Source organism: Heterodontus francisci, chromosome 27, assembly GCF_036365525.1.
Source record: "Heterodontus francisci isolate sHetFra1 chromosome 27, sHetFra1.hap1, whole genome shotgun sequence".
In the NCBI taxonomy this organism is placed as follows: domain Eukaryota; kingdom Metazoa; phylum Chordata; class Chondrichthyes; order Heterodontiformes; family Heterodontidae; genus Heterodontus; species Heterodontus francisci.
In genome coordinates, this window is record NC_090397.1 from 67,321,030 (window position 1) to 67,346,376 (window position 25,347).

The 25,347-nt window shown below is 44.9% G+C and overlaps 1 protein-coding gene across 1 annotated transcript in view; it reads left to right on the forward strand.

Moving 5' to 3' along the window:
* The first annotated feature begins 11,572 nt into the window (after positions 1-11,572).
* prkcq (protein kinase C, theta) overlaps positions 11,573-25,347 on the forward strand; it is a 207,429-nt gene continuing 193,654 nt past the window's right edge. The window contains exon 1 of the mRNA XM_068059524.1: positions 11,573-11,651. Coding sequence (XP_067915625.1) covers positions 11,582-11,651 — 70 coding nt within the window. The 5' untranslated portion in view covers positions 11,573-11,581. The remainder of the gene's footprint in view (positions 11,652-25,347) is intronic.

Consider the following 25,347-nt stretch of genomic DNA (forward strand, 5'->3'; position numbering starts at 1 on the left):
AGTATTGGCTGACCGGACAGTAGGGGTTTTCATCTGGGATTCCTCCCAGACTTCCTTTAACCTGTACTCTTGGTCATTTTTTCCCCTTCCCTGTCTAACCTTTTTCCAGCCTTGTGCCTGCCAGAACCTTTTTGTTCTGGGCAGGGGTCCCTTACAGTTCACCAGCCCTCTGCTGGAGAAGTTCCACCAGGGCCACTCAGCTCCTGACCTCATCACAGGTTTGGTTCAAACATGGAAAAAAGAGCTGAACTCAAGAGGTGAGGTGAGAGTGACTGCCCTTGACATTAAGGCAGCATTTGACCGAGTATGGCATCAAGGAGCCCTAGCAAAACTGAAGTCAATTGGAATCAGGTGAAAAATTCTCTGCTAGCTGGAGTCCTACCTAGCACAAAAGAAGATGGTTGTGGTTGTTGGAGGTCAATCATCTCAGCTCCAGGACATTACTGCAGGATTTCCTGAGGGTAGTGTCCTAGGCCCAACCATCTTCAGCTGCCTCATCAATGGCCTTCCTTCAATCATAAGGGCAGAAGTGGGGATGTTCACTGATGATTGCACAATGTTCAGCACCATTCGTGACTCCTCAGATACTGAAGCAGTCCGTGTGGAAATGCAGCAAGACCTGGACAATATCCAAGCTTGGGCAGATAAGTGGCAAGTAACATTCACGCCACACAAGTGACAGGGAATGACCATCTCCAACAAGAGAGAATCTACACATCTTCCCTTAACGTTCAATGGTATTACGATCTCTGAATCCCCCCACTATCAACATCCTAGGGGTTACTATTGACCAGAAACTGAACTGGAGTAGCCATATAAATACCGTGGCGACAAGAGCAGGTCAGAGGCTAGGAATCCTGCGGCGAGTAACTCACCTCTTGAATTCCCAAAGCCTGTCCACCATCTACAAGGCACAAGTCAGGAGTGTGATGGAATACTCTCCACTTGCCTGGATGGGTGCAGCTCCAACAACACTCAAGAAGCTCAACACCATCCAGGACAAAGCAGTCCACTTGATTGGCACCCCATCCACAAACATTCACTCCCTCCACTACCGACGCACAGTGGCAGCAGTGTGTACCATCGACAAGATGCACTGCAGCAATGCACCAAGGCTCCTTAGACAGCACCTTCCAAACCTGCGACCTCTACCAACTAGAAGGTCAAGGGCAGCAAATGCATGGGAACACCATCACCTGCAAGTTCCCCTCCAGGTCACACACCATCCTGACTTGGAACTATATCGCTGTTCCTTCAGTGTCGCTGGGTCAAAATCCTGGAACTCCCTTCCTAACAGCACTGTGGGTGTACCTGCTTCACATGGACTGCAGTGGTTCAAGAAGGCAGCTCACCACCACCTTCTCAAGGGCAATTAGGGATGGGCAATAAATGCTGGCCTGGCCAGCGATGCCCACATCCCATGAATGAATAAAAAAAACTTAGGGGTGCAGGTTTCACTGTAGGTTGGGGCTTCCCCGCAACCTCGCACATGTGGCAACCCCTGCAGTATTCCACCACATCTTTGTGGAGTTTTGGCCAGTCAAACTGCTGTCTTATGCGGGCTTTGGTCTTTCGTATACCAGCATGTACAGCCACTGTAGTCTCGTGGGCCCTTCTTAATATTTCTCTTCGTTACCTCTAACTGGTGAACTACAACCCATTCCTAGCTCTCAGGTCTATGAGGAGAACTTCATTTCCTCATCAGTACCTCATTCATTAAATAGTAGCAATCAGGAACTCCCTCTGCTTCACTTTCAGACTGGGCAGCCTGTGCTAACTCTTGCAATACTGTGTCGGCTTGCTAAGCCTCAGCTGGGAAAATCCATTTAATTCATTCCCTGGGTCTCCTAACTTTCCAAAGAACGTCTCGGACAGGCAGACCTCAAACACCAACTGTCACTATGTGCTGAGCTTCTACCTGTCCCCAGTGTTAAGAAGGTTGGATCTAGCCACATTGCTGTGGAATGTTCCATTCAATTGGACCATCCCATACTACCCGTCCCTCGTGGAAAAGTTTGCACAGAAAAATATGTTTGACCATAAGTTCATCAGGTAGTGGTCAGTACATAATGTCCTCAAAACCCTGTGGGAAAAGGAAATGGTGGATCTTGTCAGATGGTTCCCCAAGCCATCTGTCAAAGTGATTTGGCAGAATGTCTCAGTGCCAGAACTTTCAAACAAGCACCAAGACGTAGCTTAGCTGTTGGTGAGAAAGGTCCTTCCCATCAGATCCTTCCTGCATGATTTGAGTCTCACTGCCTCTGCACACTGACCTCAAGACGGCTGCAATGGGGAAGAGACTGTCGCCCACCTCCTTCTGGAATGTGCCTTTGCAAAGCAGGTCTGGAAAGAGATGCAATCCTTTTTGTCAAGGTTCATCCCGAGCAGTTCTGTAAACGCAGGACTCAGTGCTGTACAGGATATTCCCAGGGACGCAGACCAAGATAACCATCAACTGCCGCTGGAGGACCATCAACTCAGTGAACAATGCTCTTTGGTCTGCCCAAAACTTGCTGGTCTTCCAGCGCAAAGAGTTGTCCATGACCAAGTGTTGCAGACTGGCACATTCCAAGGTCCAGGACTAGGTGCTGAGGGACGCACTAAAGCTTGGGGCAGCCACCGCAAAGACTCAATGGGAAAATGCTACTGTGTAAGGTCCTCCCACCATAGTATACCAAGGGGCTGGAACCTGTGTAAAACCCCTTGGGCTGTGTGCACTGGAGAATGTTTTTGGTATGGAATGTAAATGTACATTGTTAATATAACTTGAAATGGCAAGAGTAGTGAGTCACCTCGTGTACTGTATTGAAAGAAACTGATCTTTGTTGCACTTTATGTAATGCCAAATTTGAATTGTTTTGTTCTACAAATTTTATGAATGAAGAATATTTTTTGAAAAAATGCCCATTACATTCTCCTGTCTCTTCTGAAAGATAATAAAAGCTACACCATCAAAATTTCATATTCAAGCTAAAACTAATAGCCAGATTTATTTACAAGTAAGATAATTATTCAGGAACAGGTCACGGCAAAAAAATGTAAATCTTGACCAACACAATGCATAAACAGTTTCAAAAAACAAGAAACAGAATTGGTGATGTCTCTTCAGGTCTCCAGTGGGTATGAGTGGGATATTGATCTTGCTTCGAGCTTCTGCTGGTCCCTTCTCATGGCAGAGAAGAGCAGGAAACTGTAAAATGGTTGATGTTAAAACAGTCTCATTTGCTGAAAAACAAATTCTTCTCAATGGTTAGGGGAATTAAGATATCAATCATTTCTATTCCTTAGATAAAAAGTATCAGTAGAGCGATGGCCTTCTTGAGATTTGTTTACTTTTGATATCTGACAGAGATAGAAATCGCATTTTGTTCAGAGCTTGCATATCCATCACGTTATTTGATCAACATCTAAGACAACGTTTCTGTCTAATCTACAAATCAAAAAAAAAATCACCTGCAGTTGGGTTTTAGTTACTTTGTGGTCGAATAGGGAGGTGTAGCTGACATCTTAATTCTAGCAATTCATAAAACACGTTTACATGATTTATCTGTGATCCTACAAATGTATATAACAGAAATCTTCCAAATCTTCACCTGATACACCTAATGTTTTGACATATGGTTAGAAAGACCTGGAACACTCTGGATTTTACCATTAGACTAAAGGAGGGTTACAGTTTTCTGCCATTTCTCTGAGGTTTCTGTTGGTTTCCTGATGGCCCCATGATGGCAGCCCTGTAGAATATCAGAAACAGTATCTGTGACATTGCCTGTCCAATGTTGCAACTAATAACACAAGGCATTATGATATATTTCTTCCCTTTTTCGGTGTCGTTCCTCTCAAGCAGAGAGTTTCTGCAGCATGTTCTGAGGCCTTTACTGATGGCCCCTGTTTTCCAGTGCTCAGGTGCATTTGACATTCCCTCCTTTCCTTTCCACAATATATTTTATCTATAAAATAAACAAGCCTTGGTTAAAATAGCAAAGGAATTTAATTCAACAGTGTCAATGGCACAATTTCTCACATAACAATATGGAATTAAGGCATTATCAACACCAACAAGAGTTATAGAGTCATAGAGTTATACAGCATAGAAACAGGCCCTTTGGTCCATCGTGTCCGTGCCGGCCCTCAAGCACCTATCTATTCTCATCCCATTTTCCAGCACTTGGCCCACAGCCTTGTATGCTATGGTGTTTCAAGTGCTCATCTAAATACTCCTTAAATGTTGTGAGGGTTCCCGCCTCAACCATCCCTTCAGGCAGTGTGTTCCAGATTCCAACCACCCTCTGGGTGAAAAATTTGTTTCCTCAAATCTCCTCTAAACCGCCTGCCCCTTACCTTAAATCTATGCACTCTAGAGTGTTTTCATTTCTGCTTGAGGTCTGCTTGCTATGTTTTGTGCAAGGAATATAGGAGCCAAGATAACACCTTGCAATATCATTGGAAATAAACAAGGGCTGTGGAGGCTCAGTCGTTGAATATGTTCAAGACTGAGATCAATAGATTACTACATATTAAAAACATAAAGGGATATGGGGCTAGTGCAGGAAAATGGTGTTGAAGTCGAAGATCAGCCATGATCTCATTGAATGGCGGAGTGGGCTCAAAGGGCTGAATGGCCTACTCCTGCTCCTATTTCTTAGGTTCTTATGAAAGCTGGATTTGAATCATCCACAAAAATGACATAAGGGTAGAAAACATTGACTAGTGTTTTGTTTTGTTTGATAACGCTCCCATGAAGCACTTTTGAACATTTTACTACATTAAAAGTGTTATTATAAATGCAAGTTGTAGCTACTGTATGATTGCTTTACCTGTTTGTGTCGAGTTCAATTATTTATACAGGGCATTAAGCTGTTCATTTCAAACAGGCTAGCGCCTCTGCTAAAGTATCACAGAAGACTCTGGTATAATCATTCACAGTCATTCTGCTCTGAAGCAGCATACCAAGCTAATCACTTATTAGGGATGGGCTTGCCAGCGATACCCTCATAGTGAGAATGATTTTTTTTACATTTTCTCAATCTACATTTGAATCACATACAGAATATAGCAGAGCAAAGCAGCTATGTGTAATAGATTAGTATTGTACCTTACTGAACCCCCAAGCACAAACTGCTGATCTATATCTCATCCCAAAAAGACTAGATGTTCAAAAACCCTGATAACTACCAAAATAATGTTTGAATACATGTGATTAAAATCTATCTTTTTGACCAAACTTCTCCAACATATCCATATAACTGAAGTTCCTCATCCCTGGAACCATTCTTGTGAATTTTTTCTGCACCCTCTCTAATGCTTTCACATCCTTCCTAAAGTGTGACACCCTGAACAGGGCACAATACTATAGTTGAAGCCGAACCAGTGTTTTATATACGTTTATCGCAACTTCCTTGCGTTTGTACTCTATGCCCCTACTTATAAAGCTCAGGATCTCATATGCTCTATAAACTGCTTTCTCAACCTATCCTGCCATCTTTAATGATTTGTGCACATTTGCATCCATGTCCCTCTGCTCCTGCACCCCCTTTAGAATTGTACCCTTTATTTTATATTGCCTATCCTCGTTCTTCCTACCAAAATGAATCACTTCATACTTCTCTGAATTAAATTTCATCTGCCACGTGCCCACTCATTCTACCAGCCTGTCTATGACATCTTGAAGTTTATCACTATCTTCCTCACAGTTCCCAATACTTCCAAGTTTTATGTCATCCACAAATTTTGAGATTGTGCCCTGTATATCCAAGTCTAGGTCATTAATACATATCAGGAAAAGCAGGGATCCTAATATGGACCCCTGGGGAACCCCACTATATACTTTCCTCTAGTCCGAAAAACAACCATTCACAACTGCTCTGTTTCCTGTCACTCAGCCAATTTTGTATCCATGCTGCTACCATTCCCTTTATTCCATGGGCTCTAACTTTGCTGACAAGCCTGTTATGTGGCACTTTATCAAATGCCTTTTGGAACTCCATGTACACCACATCAACTGCATTACCCTCAACAACGCTCTGTTACCTCATCAAAAAACTCATGCAAGTTAAACACGATTTGCCGTTAACAAATCTGTGCTGTCTTTCCTCAATTAATCCACATTTGTCCAAGTGACTGTTAACTTTGTCCTGAATTATCATTTCTAAAAGCTTTCCCACTACTGAGGTTAAATTGACTGGCTGGGCTGATCCTCACATTCTTTCTTGAACAAGGATCTGACATTTGCAATTCGCCAATCCTCTGGCACCATGTCAGCATCTAAGGAGGTTTGGAAGATTATGCCCAGAGCCTCCACAATTTCCACCTTTACTTCCCTCAGTATCCTTGAATGCACCTCATCCGGTCCTGGTGACTTAACGTCTTTAAGGACAGCCAGCCTATCTAATAACTGCTCTCCATCAATTTTTAGCTCATCCAGTGTTGCAACTACGTCCTCTTTCATTTGGACTTGGGTTGCATCTTCTTCCTTGGTAAAGACAGGTGCAAAGTATTCATTTAATACCTCAGCCATGCCCTCTGCCTCCATGTGTAAATCCACATTTAGGTCCCTAATCGGCCCCGCTCCTCCTTTTATCACCCTTTTATTATTTATATGCCTATAGAAGACTTTTGAATTCCCTTTTATATTAGCTGCCGGTCTCTTCTCATATTATCTCTTTGCTTCTCTTATTTGCTTTTTTTCAATTCCCCTTTGAACCTTCTATATTTCTGCTGGTTCTCATTTGTATTATCCACTGGACATCTGTTATATGCACCCTTTTTCTGCTTCATCTTACTCCCTATCTCTTTCATCATCCAGGGAGTTCTGGATTTGTCTGCCCTACCTTTCTCCCTCATGGGAATGTACCTTGACTGTACCCGAACTATCTGCTCTTTAAAGTTAGCCCATTGTTTCATTACAGTTTTGCCTGCCAATCTTTGATTCCAATTGACTGTTGGTCAAATCCGTTCTCACCCCATTGAAATTGGCCATCCCCAATTAATTATTTTTACCCTGAATTGCTCCTTGGCCTTTTCCATTACCAACCGAAACCTTATGATACTATAATTTCTGTCCCCTAAATGTGCCCCACAAAAACTCGATTCACTTGACCCACATCATTCCTCAGAACCCGATCCAGCAAAGCCTCCTTTCTCATTGGACTGGAAACATATCAATGTAGAAAATGCTCCTGAACACACTCTAGAAACTCTTGCCCTTCTCTGCCCCTTACACTATTACTCTCCCAGTCTATATTAGGTTAATTAAAGTCCCTCATTATAACTATACTATAATTCTTGCATGTCTCAGTAATTTCCTTTCAAATTTTTCCTCTGTTTCTTTCCCAATAGTTGGTGACCTATAAACAACACACAGCAAAGTGATGGTACCTCCATTGTTTCTTAGCTTTAACCAAATAGATTCTGTCCTTGACCCATCTAGACATCCCCTCTCCAGGCACTGTAATGTTCTCCTTAATCAATACTGCTACGCCTCTTTCTTTCCTTCTCTATCTTTCCTGAACACCTTGTATCCAGGAATATTAAGTATCCAGTCCTGCCCTTTTTTGGGGCCAGGCCTCCATTAATGCCACAGTATCCTATTTCCACATGGCTATCTCTGCTACAGCTCGCCAACCTTATTTACCACACTCTACACATTCACATACATGCACAGTAAACCTAATTTAGACCTTATTACATTCCCTCTTACTCAAACCCCACCTAATATCTTACTATTTCCTATTCTAGTGTCATCTTTCTTTCCCAATTCTGTGTAAAGCTCGGTTTTCCTCTCTAATACTACTTCCTGGTTCCCACAACCCTGCCCAATAGCACTAGCAAATTGGTTCACAAGGGGATTAATTATTATAGTAAAGGTAAATTGATTCTGAAAAATAATTGGTAGAATCTAAGCCCTAACCAGTATAACTGGAACTTTGTTGTAAGTTTCACAACATCTCAGCATTACTTTTGGGTGTCTGCCTTTGTTCAGTGGGTAGTACTCTCACCTCTAAGTCAGAAGGTCATGGGTTCAAGCCCTACTCCAGGGACTCAACTCTTATATAGTGTCTTTAATGTAGTAATATGTCCCAAGATGCTTCACAGGAACATTATAAAGCAAAATATGGCACCGTGTCATGTAAGGAGATGTTAGGTCAGATGGTCAAAAAGATTTTAAACAGTGTCTTAGAGGAGGAAAGTAAGGTGGAGAGAGTTAGGGAGGGAATTCCAGAGTTTAGGGCCTTGGCAGCTGAAATCACAACCACCAATGTTCAAAAGTCCAGAATTATAGGAGCGTAGATATCTCAGGGTGTTGTGGGGCTGGAGGAGAATCCAGAGATAGGGAAGGGTGAGGCCATGGAGGGATTTGAAAACAAGGATGAGAATTTTAAAATCAAAACGTTGCTTGGCCAGGAGCCAATCTAAGTTAGCGAGCACAGGGGCGATAGATGAACAGGACTTAGTGCTGAACTTTCAAGCCCCGATGGGGGTAGGCATGGAGACGGATGGGCATGGAATTTCACACCGTCGGCCGGCGTGTAGGTTTCCCGGCTCTATTCCTTCCCCCCGGGCCATTTTCCCAGAGGCAGACAGGGAGGATGGCAGCAAGGCTACCCACTCACAAGTGGCAGGTAGTGAATTGAGCCACTTAAAGGCCTATGAAGCCTGTTGTCCAGGTAACAAGAGGCATCGGGGAGTGTAGTTGCCTGGAGGTGGCCTCCGAGCATCAGATCAGGGGGCCAGCACTCCAGGCAGGCTTAGAAGACCTCTATGCCTGTCTGGCTTCAGGCTCCCCCCATCCCTGATAATGGTGGCCTGGTTGCTGAAGCCATTTTTTAATTTAAAGTTTAAAAAGTTGGAGAGAGGGCCCCTCAAAATGGGTGCGCCCTCTCTTCAGCACAGAACAAGCAGCAGTCTGCCTTTCCGGCTTTGAGAGCCTTCCGCCATCCTTAATTGGAGGGCGAGCTCAGGCTCTGGCCATTAATTGGCCAATTTGGGGAAAATCACAACTGGTGACTGTTTCCCCAGAGAGTGGGGTCCTGACCCCCATTTGACCATGACAGCTGGTTCTAAAGCCCATGGGGAAAACCCTACCCTTGGTGTGAGTTAAAACATGGACAGCAGAGTTTTGGATGATCTCAGGTGTATGGAGGATAGAATTTGAGAGGCCAGCCAGGAGTGTGTTGGAATAGTCAAGTCACCAGCACAAAATATTGGCTGACACTTGAGGAAGTACTGCAAAGTGCTGCCTTTTGGATGAGATGATAAATGAAGGTTCCGTTTGCACTCTTAGATGGATGTAAAGGGTCCCATGGCAATATTAATAGAGTAGCAGGGAAGGTGACCTGGCTATCATTTATCTCTCAACCAGTATTATTGAAAATATAGTTTAATTAGTTATTTATCTTATTGTTGATGATGGGACCTTGCTGTATTCAAATTGGCTTCCATACCTCCCTACATTACAACAATGACTACCCCAACAGTACTTCATTGGCTGTGAATCACTTTGGGACATCCTGAAGTTGTGAGAGTTGCTATATAAATGTAAGTTCTTTCTTTAGCTGGATTCTGCTGAGAAACAGTATTAATAGTGTTACACACAATGTCCAGGAATACAGTACGGTCTTAATGAGTTTAAGTTCCAAACCTATATTCAATGGATTGCCTTCAATCTTTAAACTGTCTTTTGGTGACATGAGCATTAAATCACACACCGTTTGCTTGAATAGCAGGTCAGACACTGCACTCAGGGGTGCTTTGGGGTCACATCCGGGTGATGCTGGCAGTGAGCTAATGGCTTCTTTCTTCAGTTATCTTCGCAATTTAGCTGAACTGGCACATACTGTAACTATCTCTATTGATTGTTAAGTGATCTTTTTCTTAGTGCTTTAAACTTACATGGCTAACACTTTCCATTCTTGACCTTCTGTGTGTTCGGGCAGGCAGGAAGCTTCTCCGCAACCTACCGGCTGAACAGAGTTGCTTCTTAAATTCCTTAAGCTGCCCTAAGAAGAATCCTATTTTAGGTAACGTGACCAGCCACAGACCAGTAAGGTGGCCTGAAATCCACAGCCACATCTTTGCAAGTTGTAACTGTCACTCAGTGGGCATTCTGGCAAAATAATGTGCTATACTGATAATGGCATCACAAAGACCTCCTCACACAACGCTTTGCCTCACAAGACTGTCTGCTTCTTTTTAATCCAAGGCCAAAGGCTCCATGACCCAAAATACAAAATTCCAGATTGTTTGGTCAACACTAGTTGTTTCCATATGTAATGAATTGCCGTTTTGCCTGAATGGTAAAATCACCTAAGACAAGGAATTAGGCTGTTTTATGATAATACTAAGGGTTAATTAACCCTTTGGCTGGACATCTAGCTTACAGGTTGAAGGCAGGCTGTTGGAGCAAAATGGAAGGAGCTTTATTCTGCAGCGGACTGTGTTATTCCAAATCTAAGGATTCTTGATGTTGACAGTACATAATGGGTGGGAAGCAAGTTCAATATTCTATTTCCCAGTGCTTGAATTCCTCTATTCCAAGGCTTATTCTGTCAGGAGTGTTAACTTGCTCTGGACTGGGGATACAGGATCTTTTCTCCACTGTACTAGATGGGTGGGGTAACGGACACCAGGACCTGACTTGTTCCAGCCACATGGTGGTGGGTTTGAGGGGGTGCCAGGAGAATAGGGAGGAGCCACATCGGGATGGCTCCCTGATGCATTCCCACTGCTGGAGAATTTTCCTAGGGTTGGGCTGGGAATACTATCGGTTGCCTGCTCCACCCAGGTGGGCAGCCAATTAAAATGTTTAAGGCCCAACTACAGGCAATTTTGCAGCCTCACCGGCATTCTGACGTTAGTGGAATGGCCACATCAACTGTGAAGGCTGCCAGCTCAATGGAGACAGTCTCCCTGCAGCAGGCCGGCAGGTCATTGGAGCCGGAGGCAAGAAAGGCCGCACCCACGACCCAACCAATTCACCTGGAGGGGTTTCCCCTCCACTTCCAGGGGTCTAGCGACTTTACACCTCATAATTTTTAATTTAGATCCACGGCTCAGATGGTGCCTCCACATTGAGGCGCCTTCACAGACCCTGCCCTTGCTCAGCAGCGGTGGGGCTGCTGAGGCTCCAGAGCTGCTGGCCCTCTGATTGGATAAAATCCAGGCCCAGGAACCAATCAAATATTTCATTTGTCAACTAACTTTCATTTAGCGGCATTAGGCTTAAAGTCTACACTGCATGGAAGATATCATTGATCTTATAACTATTTCTGTAGAGTCTGGAATCTATGCCAAGGCTTTTAGGGTACAGCATTGTTTAATGTGATCATGTATAATCCCATGACTGTATGAGAAAGGAATTTATGTCCAGATGTGTTACAAATTACACTACCGAAGGAAATTAAATCCTTGATATTTTATATTCCGATTTTGTTGTGACACATTTTAAATATAACAAATTTTATTTAGAAGTGTAACTATCATACTATAACAAATCAATGGAATGTATTCAAGAATTGACCCTTGCAATATCACTCATTCTGTTCAATTGTCTACACAGATATCTGGCCTAGATAGATCAAAGATGATGGATTTCAGTCAGACTGCCCAAATGTTTACGATGGGGCTGGATGCTGAATGGTCAGATGATGAAGGTAATGATGGATTACATTGTACTGCTTGACTACTTATGGAGGGAGAAGAATCAATTAAACAAGATAATGATGGAGAGTGTGAAGGTAAAATCCAATACCAGGGTCCTGTGCTTGAACAAGGGGGACTACAATAGAATGAGGGAGGAATTGGCTAAAGTGGACTGGAAACAAAGATTTTACGGTGGGACAGTTGACGAGCAGTGGAGGACTTTCAAAGCAATTTTTCAAAGTGCTCAGCAAAAGTATATTCCAGTGAAAAGGAAGGACTGGAAGAAAAGGGATAATCTGCCATGGGTGTCTAAAGAAATAAGGGAGGCTATCAAATTGAAAGAGAAGGCATACAAAGTGGCTAAAAGCAGCATGAAACTAGAAGATTGGGAAAACTTTAAAGGTCAACAGAAAGCTACAAAAAGAGCTATAAAGAAAAGTAAGATAGAACATGAGAAAAAACTAGCACAGAATATAAAGACAGATAGCAAAAGTTTCTATAAATATATAAAACGAAAAAGAGTGGCTAAAGTAAACGTTGGTCCTTTAGAGGATGAGAAGGGGAATTTAGTTATGGGATATGATGAAATGGCCGAGGCATTGAACAGGTATTTTATATCAGTCTTCACAGTGGAGGACATTAATAACATGCCAGTAATTGACAAAGAGACGAACATAGGTGAGGACCTGGAAACAATCATTATTACGGAAGAGGTAGTGTTGGGCAAGCTAATGGAGCTAAGGATTGATAAATCTCCTGGCCCTGATGGAATGCATCCCAGGGTACTAAAAGAGATGGCGGGAGAAATAGCAGGTGCACTGACGGTAATTTTCCAAAATTCGCTGGACTCTGGGGTAGTCCCAGCTGATTGGAAAACAGCAGATGTGATGCCACTCTTTAAAAAGGGAGATAGACAAAAGATGGGGAATTATAGACCGGTTAGCATAACCTCTGTAGTGGGGAAGATGCTTGAGTCTATTATCAAGGAAGAAATAGCAGGGCATCTCGAAAGAAATTGTCCCGTTGGGCAGACGCAACATGGGTTCATGAAGGGCAGGTCATGCTTGACAAATCTTTTGGAATTCTATGATGACATTACGAGCAAGGTGGACAATGGGGACCCAGTGGATGTGGTGTACCTAGATTTCCAAAAGGCCTTCGACAAGGTGCCGCACAAGAGGCTGCTGCATAAGATAAGGAGGCATGGTGTTAGGGGTAAAGTATTAGCATGGATAGAGGATTGGTTGACTAACAGGAAGCAGAGAGTGGGGATAAGTGAGTGCTATTCTGGGTGGCAATCAGTCACTAGTGGTGTGCCTCAGGGATCGGTGTTGGGACCGCAATTATTTACAATTTATATAGATGATTTGGAGTTGGGGACCAAGTGTAGGGTGTCAAAGTTTGCAGATGACACTAAGATGAGTGGCAGAGCAAAATGTGCAGATGACTGTGAAACTTTGCAGAGGAACATAGATACATTGAGTGAGTGGGCAAAGGTCTGGCAGATGGAATACAATGTTAATAAATGTGAAGTCATTCATTTCGGTAGGAGTAACAGTAAAAAGGATTATTACTTGAATGGTAAAAAGTTGCAGCATGCTGCTATGCAGAGGGACCTAGGTGTCCTTGTGCATGAATTGCAGAAGGTTGGTCTGCAGGTACAGCAAGTAATTAGGAAGGCAAATGGAATTTTGTCCTTCATTGCTAAAGGGATTGAGTTTAAAAGCAGAGAGGTTATGTTGCAGCTGTATAAGGTACTGGTGAGGCCGCACCTGGAGTACTGTGTGCAGTTTTGGTCTCCTTACTTGAGAAAGGATATACTGGCACTGGAGAGGGTGCAGAGGAGGTTCACTAGGTTGATTCTGGAGTTGAGGGGGTTGGCTTATGAGGAGAGACTGAGTAGATTGGGATTATATTCATTGGAGTTCAGAAGAATGAGGGGGGATCTTATAGAAACATATAAAATCATGAAGGGAATAGATAAGATACAAGTAGAGAGGATGTTTCCACTGGCAGGTGAAGCTAGGACAAGAGGGCATAGCCTCAAGATTAGAGGGAGCAGATTTAGGACTGAATTAAGAAGGAACTTCTTCACCCAGAGGGTTGTTAATCTATGGAATTCCTTGCCCAGTGAAGTAGTTATCGCTTCTTCAATAAACGTCATTAAAACTAAGGTCGATATCTTTTTGAACAATAAAGGAATTAAAGGATACGATGGGAGCGCGGGTAAGTGGATCTGAGTCCACGAAAAGATCAGCCATGATCTTATTGAATGGCGGAGCAGGCTCGAGGGGCCGGACGGCCTACTCCTGCTCCTAGTTCTTATGATCTTATGATCAATGTATTCATTTGGGAGGAGAGAAATTTGTGTGTATTGAGGTATGTCAATGCTTGGAATATAGCATTTTGCACTTTTTACATGTCAGTGTTAAATTTATAGCACAAGTTATTTCTAAGATAAGCTCCTAATATTGTCCCAACTGTATTCTAATTACTTGCACTCCAAAACCTCCTGTTAAACCCATGAGACAGTTTGGCTTCGTATTTGTGTACTTTTTTCTGAATGTGGTTGGCAATTAGTGCTGAGTTAAAGGTATTTATGTCCATGGGATTTGAAACCACTACAAACTAAAGGCGACAAAGGAAATTCATATGAGAACATTTTGACGTTGATATTCCACTGCGTGTTTTCAGCCCATAACAAGGGAGGCTTCCAGACAATTATAATTGGGCTAGTTTTAGATCCTGTTTCCACAGGTGAAAGGATAAAGTTGTAACTCACCACTCCATCCAATCTTCTAATGAACCTTATGCAAAGTGCACATCAGTTTGTGAGTGGAGTGGTGATAGATTGACAATTGATATCAAAAGGATCATTTCACAAGTTTTCTCTCTCAACATAGAGCCTTGACCATGAGCCGTGCTTGTCAGGAATTCAAGCAAATTGGTGTACAAAACAATGCATGCCCAAACTCCTGCCAGGGCAGGGCAGCATCATGAGCGTGAACTCATAGGGTTTCCTTCAAATTTCTTGTATGGGTATTATTGCTTGACAAGATTGGCTGAACCATGGCTGACATTGGCAGAGAGGTAGAATTAGACAGGAAAACTTTGTAATCACTTAACAAGTAGTTAAATCAGTCAAAGCTGAATGGGTTTATTGAGCCAAATGGCATTTTCTTGTTTCTAAACCTATTAGTTTCTTAACTTCTCTTTATCGGCCCCAGCAACGCCTTGTAGTTGCACATCCTGTGCCTTCAATTGTTCTTTGATGCATTGAACATAATTCATAAAGTCACATGACCATGGTTAAGCCTCATTTAGAATATTGTGTCCTATTCATCCCCAACATCCCCTTCTTCCATGGATAGATGCCAATGACATGGCACTATTGGCACTGCCACCAACCCTGTATATTCAAAAGACCCTCTGCCTTGGATTGGGATCAGGTCAATGACAGGTCACAGCTACAGACAGAATCATGTCCCCTGCACTTCCACCAGCTCCATAAGTTCCAAGCAGGTTTTACTCAAAATAGATTTTTCATCATCGATCCTGTATGTAGATGGAGACACATAAAAAGTACAGAATCTGCACCAACCAATGGTTTATTTATCCATTGTTTGATGTACTAAATTAGTCTAGTTTCCTTTAATTCAGTGGTTTGTTATCTCTGCAGTAAAGATTCTGTGCAAAAACATGGGGGTTCAGTAGTAAAGGCTTGCAAATTGCACATATTTACCAGCAAAACGACCACACCCCCTTAACTCCACAGGGTGAGATCATTAGGATCTCATTTCAACCTGACCTGTTAACTCAGCACCTTGAAACTGCCAGAGCCAATGCTGGACATGGCTTCTGAGAGCCACTTTCCCCAACAGTATCAAAAATATCAACTGTTAAAAGAGGTGAAATCAAGTTCATGGAAGAAAAATGAAGACATGTTACTGTGAATTAGTGTTCTTTATATTCTTTGATTTTAATTTTAAAAGGAGGTACAATTTTTTTAAAGCATAAAGCCATTTGAAATGTAAAGGTCAATTTTCCAATAATGGCATGAAGTGTAAGGGTGAAGAGATGATGAGGTCATCTTAAATTTGTACATGGCAATGATTCGGTCAGTGCATTGTGTGCAGTTTTGGGTGCCCCATTATGGAAAGAATATTAAAACCATGCATACAGCATAGATTCACCGGAATGATGCCAGGGATAGAATAGTGTAGGTACTGGGACTGTTTCAACTGAAACAGGGAAGGTTAAAAGGAAATTTAATAGAGCCTTCTTTAAATTATGAAGGGTTTTGATAAAGAGAAAGGCCGTTTGGGGAATCAGTGATGAAAGATCATCAATTTAAAACTGTCACTAAGACCGAGGTTTGGAGAAATTTCTTTAGTCACGGAGTTGGTAGATCATGGATTTCTTTGCTGTGTGGAATGGTTGAAGCAAAGAGCTTTTATGGGAAAATTGGAATAAATGTTTGAAGCAATTGAAAATGCAATATCAGGAGAGAATGGGACAGAGAGATTAGTTTAGGGTATGAACAGAAAATGCTGGAAATACTCAGCAGGTCATCAGGTCTGGCAGCTTCTGTGGAGATAGTTTCACGGACTTGTATCTTCTTTCTCCTCGTATTAAAACAGTGTGTGCCTTTAAGACTGTTAAAACAGTGCACCTTTAAGGGAGAGAAAATTCTAGAATTTCCAAGGCATGGGCCGGAAATCTACGTTCAGGAATCGGGTCCCATTGGAGGCGTCCGGAAGGTAAAATGGAGCACAATGACATCGGGCTAGGTCTCCGGTGTCATCACGCACAGACACCATTTAACCAACGTAGGAAGTCAGGCGAGATCAAGTCTGTGCTCGCCACCCGATTACAAGCAATTGAAAGCTCATTAAGGTACTTGAAAAAGCAACTGACAGCAATTTTGCGTGTGCCGTCTGATTTTACGGCCGTACATCGGGTCGTGGGGCATCTTGGGAACCTGGCAGGTTTAAAAGGGCGGCAGGCATTGATTCATGAGAGAGTTGGAGATACAAATTTTATTTCTGCTCTTTATTAATTCTGATGTTATTTGTGCGTCCTGACAAGGGGTGTTACTTGCAGCCTGTGCAGAAAGGTTCATCTGAATGTTATTCACTGATGCTCGGGCCCGATTTGCTCTGAGTTATTGGGTGAAAGGAAATGGCTTTCATGAGCCAGTCATAACAGCTGGAAGCTAATACCTGTGGTCATTGCATCTGGTCTGCTGTACAACAATGGGAATCGTTCACTCTGGAGTTGGATCATCAGATGAGGAGGACTGTGCCCCAATGAGGGACAGAAGGACAAATAGGCAGGGGGAACGTGCAACCAGCTGCCCCAGTGCATCCTCGTAATGTTTGAGGGAGAGCAGGTGGCAGAGTCACCCGGGAGCGAACTCATGTCAGGAGACGTGCCTACCCAGCAGGAAGGGCTTACTGACTGTGTCTGAGCTACCTACAGCTGTCAGAACACCAGTGCAGAAGAAGACTACGGCTGTCACGGGAGACTGTCACATCTCTTTGTGAGCTGCTGGCAGTGGATGTTGCCTCAAACTGTATCGCTGGCCATCCAATGCCGGTTGCTCTAAAGGTTACAATAGCTCTTAACTTCTACGTGTCTGGCTCATTCCAAGCCTCAGCGGCAGACTGGTGCAGTGTCTCACAAGCAGCAGCGCTGCACTGCATCAAGGTTGTGACTGATGCATTGTTCCAACGTGCTAACCATTTCATCACGTTCAAGACGGACAACACTAGTCAGGCTGGGAGAGCACTATATCTGGCTTCCCAGTGGTACAGGACGTGATAGACTGTACTCATGTGGCCCTGAGAGCAGGTCAGTCGGGGGCATTCATAAACCGCAAGGGATTCTATTCAATTGAACGTTCAGCTCGTCTGTGATCATCGGAAGAGAGTCATGCAGGTGGATGCACATTACCCTGGGAGTTAGAACATAGAACAAGAACATAGAACAGTACAGCACAGCACAGGCCCTTCGGCCCACGATGTTGTGCCGAACTTTTAACCTACTCTAGGATCACACTACCTACATACCCTTCATACTCCTATCATCCATGCACCTATCCAAGAGTCACTTAAATGTCCTTAATGTATCTGCTTCTACTACCACCGCTGGCAGTGCATTCCACACACCCACCACTCTCTGTGTAAAGAACCTACCTCTGACATCTCCCCGAAACCTTCCTCCAATCACCTTAAAATTATGCCCCCTGGTGATAGCCCTTTCCGCCCTGGGAAAAAGTCTCTGGCTATCCACTCTATCTATGCCTCTCATCATCTTGTACCCCTCTATCAAGTCACCTCTCATCCTTCTTCGCTCCAATGAGAAAAGCCCTAGCTCCCTCAACCTTTCTTCGTAAGACATGCCCTCCAGTCCAGGCAGCATCCTGGTAAATCTCCTCTGCACCCTCTCTAAAACTTCCACATCCTTCCTATAATGAGGCGACCAGAACTGAACACAATATTCCAAGTGTGGTCTAACCAGGGCTTTATAGAGCTGCAGCATAACCTCGCGGCTCTTAAACTCAATCCCCCTGTTAATGAAAGCCAACACACCATACGCTTTCTTAACAACCCTATCAACTTGGGTGGCAACTTTGAGCGATCTATGGACATGGACCCCAACGTCCCTCTGTTCCTCCACACTACCAAGAATCCTGTCTTTAAGCCTGTATTCTGCATTCAAATTCGACCTTCCAAAATGAATCACTTCACACTTTTCCAGGTTGAACTCCATCTGCCACTTCTCAGCCCAGCTCTGCATCCTGTCAATGTCCTGTTGCAACCTACAGCAGCCTTCCACACTATCCACAACTCCAGCAACCTTCGTGTCATCGGCAAACTTGCTAACCCAGCCTTCCACTTCCTCATCCAAGTCATTTATAAAAATCACAAAGAGCAGAGGTCCCAGAACAGATCCCTGCGGAACACCACTGGTCACCGAGCTCCAGGCTGAATACTTTCCATTTGCTACCACATTCTGTCTTCTATGGGCCAGCCAATTCTGTATCCAGACAGCCAACTTTCCCTGTATCCCATGCCTCCTTACTTTCTGAATGAGCCTACCATGGGGAACCTTATCAAACGCCTTGCTAAAATCCATATACACCACATCCACTGCTCTTCCTTCATCAACGTGTTTTGTCACATCTTCAAAGAATTCAATAAGGCTTGTGACGCATGACCTGCCCCTCACAAAGCCATGCTGACTGTCCCTAATCAAACCATGCTTTTCCAAATAATCATGAATCCTGTCTCTCAGAATCCTCTCCAATAATTTGCCCACTACCGACGTAAGACTGACTGGTCTATAATTCCCAAGGTTATCCCTATTCCCTTTCTTGAACAAGGGAATAACATTTGCCACCCTCCAATCATCTGGTACTACTCCAGTGGACAGTGAGGACGCAAAGATCATCGCCAAAGGCGCGGCAATCTCTTTCCTCGCTTCCCGTAATATCCTTGGGTATATCCCGTCTGGCCCCGGGGACTTATCTGTCCCCATGTCTTTCAAAATTTCCAGCACATCCTCCCTCTTAACATCAACCTGTTCGAGCATATCAGCCTGTTTCATGCTGTCCTCACAAACGACCAGGTTCCTCTCACTAGTGAATACTGAAGCAAAGTATTCATTTAGGACCTCCCCTACCTTCTCCGACTCCAGGCACAAGTTCCCTCCACTATCCCTGATCGGCCCTACCCTCACTCTGGCCATCCTCTTGTTCCTCACATAAGTGTAGAACGCCTTGGCATTTTCCTTAATCCTACCTGCCAAGACTTTTTCATGTCCCCTTCTAGCTCTCCTAAGTCCATTCTTCAGTTCCTTCCTGGCTACCTTTTAACCCTGTAGAGCCCTGTCTGATCCTTGCTTCCTCAACCTTGTAAGCTTCCTTCTTCCTCTTGACTAGCTGTTCCACATCTCTTGTCATCCAAGGTTCCTTCACCCTACCATCCCTTCCTTGCCTCATCGGGACAAACCTATCCAGCAGTCGCAGCAAGTGCTCCCTAAACAACCTCCACATTTCTGTCGTGCACTTCCCTGAGAACATCTGTTCCCAATTTATGCTCCCCAGTTCCTGCCTAATAGCATTGTAATTTCCCCTCCCCCAATTAAATATTTTCCCATCCCGTCTGCTCCTGTCCCTCTCCATGACTATAGTAAAGGTCAGGGAGTTGTGATCACTATCACCGAAATGCTCTCCCACCGAGAGATCTGCCACCTGGCCTGGTTCGTTGCCAAGCACCAAATCCAACATAGCCTCCCCTCTAGTCGGCCTATCTACATATTGAGTCAGGAAACCTTCCTGGACACACCTGACAAAAACTGCTCCATCCAAACTATTTGCACTAAGGAGGTTCCAATCAATATTAGGGAAGTTGAAGTCACCCATGACAACAACCCTGTTACTTCTGCACCTTTCCAAAAGCTGCCTCCCAATCTGTTCCTCCATGTCTCTGTTGCTATTGGGGGGTCTATAGAAAACGCCCAATAAAGTGACTGCTCCTTTCCTGTTTCTGACTTCCACCCATAATGACTCAGTAGACAAACCCTCCTCGACGACCTCCCTTTCTGCAGCTGTGATACTATCCCTGATTAGCAATGCCACTCCCCCACCTCTTTTACCTCCCTCCCTATTCCTTTTGAAACATCTAAACCCCGGAACACCCAACATCTATTCCTGCCCCTGTGATATCCAAGTCTCCGTAATGGCCACAACATCGTAGCTCCAAGTACTGATCCATGCTCTAAGTTCATCACCCTTATTCCTGACACTTCTTGCGTTAAAATAGACACACTTCAACCCATCATACTGGCTGCAACTTTGCCCTGTCAACTGTCTAACCTTCCTCACAGACTCTCTGCACTCGGTATCTGCCTGTTCAACAGCTACCCCATCCACTGTTCCGTAGCTCCGGTTCCCATCCCCCTGCCAAACTAGTTTAAACCCTCCCGAAGAACTCTAGCAAACCTCCCGCCCAGGATATTGGTGCCCCTCCAGTTCAGATGCAACCCATCCTTCTTGTACAGGTCCCACCTTCCCCAGAAGGTATCCCAATGATCCACATATCTGAAGCCATCCCTCCTACACCAGCTCTGTAGCCACGTGTTCAGTTGCACTCACTCTCTGTTTCTAGCCTCACTAGCACGTGGCACCGGTATCAATCCTGAGATTACTACTCTGCTCGTCCTGCCTTTTAGCTTCCAAACTAACTCCCTATATTTGCTTTTCAGGTCCTCATCCCTTTTCCTAGCTATGTCATTTGTACCGATGTGTACCACGACTTCTGGCTGCTCCCCCTCCCCCTTAAGAATCCTGTAGACTCGATCCGAGACAGCCCTGACCCTGGCACCCGGGAGGCAACATACCATCCGGGAGTCTCGTTCACGACCACAGAATCTCCTGTCTGTTCCTCTAACCATTGAATCTCCTATCACTATCGCTCTCCTATTCTCTCCCCTTCCCTTCTGAGCCACAGAGCCAGAGTTGTCATGATGCTTTCATTCTCTGAAACTCCCAGGTGCCTGTACTTTTCAGTCCTCCTGATAGAATGGAGGGATGGATACTTGGCGACAGGGGTTACGCTCTGAAGACATGGCTCATGACACCAGTGAGGAACCCAAGGGGTCAAGCGGAGGAACGATACAATGAGAGCCATGCGGCCACCAGAGTGACAATCAAACAAACTATAGGTCTACTAAAGATGAGATTCTGATGTCTTGACCACTCTGGTGGAGCACTGCAGTGCGCGCCATCAAGGGTTTCAAGAATCATTGTCGTCTACTATGCCCTGCGAAACCTAGCGATTGAAAATGGAGAGGCCCTGGAGGATGATCAATGGCAGCACGATGCCTCATCAGATGATGATGACGTTTTTGATGAGGAAGCTGGGCATCAGTCACATGATGATCAGGGAGACGAAGCTGAATGTAATTGGCACTAAGTGCGAGAGAGACCAGGGAGTCTCTAATAGGCAGGCGTTTCTATTGAGAGGATATAAATTTTCACAAAATTGATATTGCCGTATGAGACGAGTCATTGGGAGAAACTGAGAGGGCAAATTCACTCACCTTCAGGGGGAGAGTTAATGTGACGATGCAATCCTTCACATCATGAGGAACGCAACCCAAGTGTCTGACCTCACATTTAAAACTACTTGTGTTGAGCAACGATGTTGTATGTGACTTCTGGAATAACTTGTCAAATAGTCAAGATACAAAATTTATTAAAATTTTTTCTTCTACAAATCAAATAAATAACTTACAAGTAACCCAGTGAACCAGTAGTGATGTTAAAGTGATTTCTTATTTTGTTTGTGAGTGCTCATTCGGGTGGATGATCCCTCACCACCAGACTCACCAGAGGCAGGCGGCTGATCTGGTTGCCGCCCTGCTTGTGATGACTTTGGCGGACGTCCTCTGCATGCTCGTGGCCGTGAGGGCCCCGGCATCTCAGGGTTCACATGATAAATATCATGAGCACCCTCTAACACTCTGGGATTTCGCGGTTCACATGTCCCTGGCAGAGGGAGCAAGGAGCTGCAGGATGCATCAGAGGCACCTGAGAGGAGCTCCCATATGCAATGTGTTGCCCCTGTGCCCTCCTGAGACTCGGCTGGTCCTCAATGGTGACATCAGAGGGATGAGCGGCCTCGACCTGTCGCCAGTGCATCAGATTCTGCTCTCTGGTGCTCTGGTCCAGGGAGGTCACACTCGCTCTGATGTCACGAATTGCATCCAGAACTGGCCCCTCCACTGCAGCTGCCAGTCTTTCAACAGAGGAAGCCAGATGTTCAAATGCCTGAGAGTTTGCTGAACTCATCCTCTGGATGGATGTCTCCAGAGTATGAGTCATAGCGCGCAGCGTCTCAGGCAACTCCGCCAGATTTCCATGGACCGCTTGCTGCACCTGCAACATCTCTCAACGAATGGATGTTCTCAGAGGCACGTCATCAGCTTGCGGCTCTGCACTGGCATGGCATCCCTCTCTCCTCCGAGTGTGTGAGGCGTCGGCCGATTCTGCCTCTGGTGGCTGGCCCGGCAACTATGCTGTGCTCACAGCAGTATGTGAATTCGACTCCCCGGCACGCTAATCCCTACCGTGGTGTAAGTATCTGCACTGGTACTTGGTGCATTGCAAGGATGTGACGGTGCACCCTCCGAGGCACCCTCCTCCACCTCAGAGGTGGATGGTAGGGCAACGGAGACGCTTCCTGGCACATGCTGTGTTTCACCTGTTGGGAAAATCATATTGATCAGTTTGATCAGCAATCCAGACCCAAGCACAGACTCCATTAGGGTCACATCTGTGAGATTTGACATTTGAGGACACAATTCAGTGCCTCAGACAATCACCACAATATTGGCCCACCACCAGTCCCCCACACCATCCCCCTCCACCACCACCCCCCCCCCCCCCACCTCCAACCAACATACACTCTAACACCACATTCTGGATCACTCACTCTCATGGCCAGGTCCACCGGCCTCGCCATCTGCAATGGCGCGTCCTCCTTCCTCCCCTGCTATCGTCAAAGCATCTTCCTCCATACTACTCAGATATGCCTGACTGTCCACGCCACCACCTGTCCGGGACCTCTCTCGGGCATTGTGTGCCCTCTTTTCCTAATTAAACAAAAATATGTAGTTTAAACATACTTGTTGGTATATCATGCAGTCACCCAAAGAGGTTGATGTTGCATTTCACTGCTGTGCCAGTGCTGAGCGCGACTTGAACACTTCCGCATCACCGTTCATCTCAGACTTGCCCATCTTGGCTGCAGCCAAGCAATGATCATACAGGGCTTCCACATTGCATCATGAGTACACATATACCCTCCCTTGCCACATTAACGATTAGATGAATAAGGAATGCCCCTTACCCAGGCAGAGTGAAGCAGGTCATTGAGATGCTTGTGGCACTGGATCCATGTCCGCCTTACAACGCCACAGCTGACCTCCTCCGCGACCTCCAGCAAGGCCCTCTTCGTCACTTGGGAGGGTCGCCTTCTACCATCTGGATTGAAGAGGACCTCCCGCCTCTCCTCACCGCCTGAAGGAGGACCTGCAGTGAACCATCCGAAAATCGGGGGGCTGAGCAAATGCTTCTCCCCTCCATCACTTCTTGTACTTCCCCTGTACTCTGCCAGTCCTTCTCTCCTTGCAGGTGTAGAGCCTTTTAATACTCCAGACCTAATGCCACTGATGTCTTAATGTCAAGCCAGGTAAGAACTAACTGTTCAATTTCATTACAGTAAATCTTTTTCAAGGGCTTACAGCAGCTGTTCCTGGATGTGGCCCCACCCGCAATGCTGACTTTCATCCTGCCCGCGCGCGCCCTTTCATTTCACAGATACGCCCCGGAGCCGCTAATTGGCTGCCGAGCGTGTGATGCCAGTGGCCAGGAGACGTGGAGCAGGATCGGAGCCCTCATCCGCTTCAGATGCATCCACCCCGGAGCCACCGATGAAATTCTGGCCATAGTGTGCCAGCTGCATTTTGTTACCTAGGCCACTGCAGGAGAGAGAGAGGTCACATGGTTCAATGTTTTGATTTGACTGTGCAAAACTGGCAAAAACCAGTCTGAACCAGTTAGTTTTGAGAGACTCTCCAGCGAGGTGTGCTACTGAAGAGAACAGAGTTGTCTACTTTCTCTCAGCAAAAATTTTACAAGGAGCTTTTGGGCCAAGTTAATAACCTAAAAAAAAGCATTCTTTTTCAAGAGATCATTTGTATTGCTGAAGGAACTATTGATGCCTGCTGCAGCCGAAGAGTTTGAATGCCTATCAAAAACAGAGTGTTTCATCAAATCCACGTGAAGACTTCAAGTAGCCTTTGATTATTTTCACATTAGAATACCTCATCCATCAGGAACGTAACCCACAAAGATTTACTTTTTTTTTATTCTTAAGAGTCAGCTAATTTTAAAAACACCACTTTTAAAACTGGTTAACTACTGTTATTTTTGTGTGTATGTGTGTGAATGGGGGAATTGGATTAAAATAAGAAGTTATAAGGTCTTTAGACATAGGTTTATCTTAATAGTACTTATGATTTAGTTTTTAATAAATAGTTAATTTGTCGTTGTCTAAAGATACCTGGTTTGGTCTGTTTTATTCCGGGGGTGACTAGAGGGTTTAATTTGGCTGTTTATCAATCGGGTGAGAAAACTTTAATAATATGCTGCGACCTGTGGAGTTACGGGACTGAATTGACAGTGCCTTACTCCTGCCACGGTCGTAACAATAGAAACAGAGTTAATAGGCATAAGTTTTTAGTCCCAATTGCGAGTGAGTGCTGAGACAGGTGGGCGCAAAAATTTGCATCACCGGCCAGCATGCCAGTTTGACGGTTTCATCCCAGCCCCAGGCCATTTTCTCAGAGGTGGGATTGAAGTTGGCAGTGCTACATGCCCACAAGCAGCAGGTAGCCAATTAATGACAGTTAAAGGCCTATTAAGGTCTCTTGTCAGAGGCCGACTGGAATTTTCTGGTTGTCATCCAGGCCCCCTGAGGTGTCGGGGTCTAGGCTGGCCGCCTGGAGGCGGCCTCCCGGTGGCAGACCAGGCCCCAGGCAGGCTTTGAAGCCCTCCCCGCCTACCTGGCACAATTAAGGGTTACCCTTCCACAATGCCGGGTGACTGCTTCCCACACAGTGTGGGGTTGTGACCCC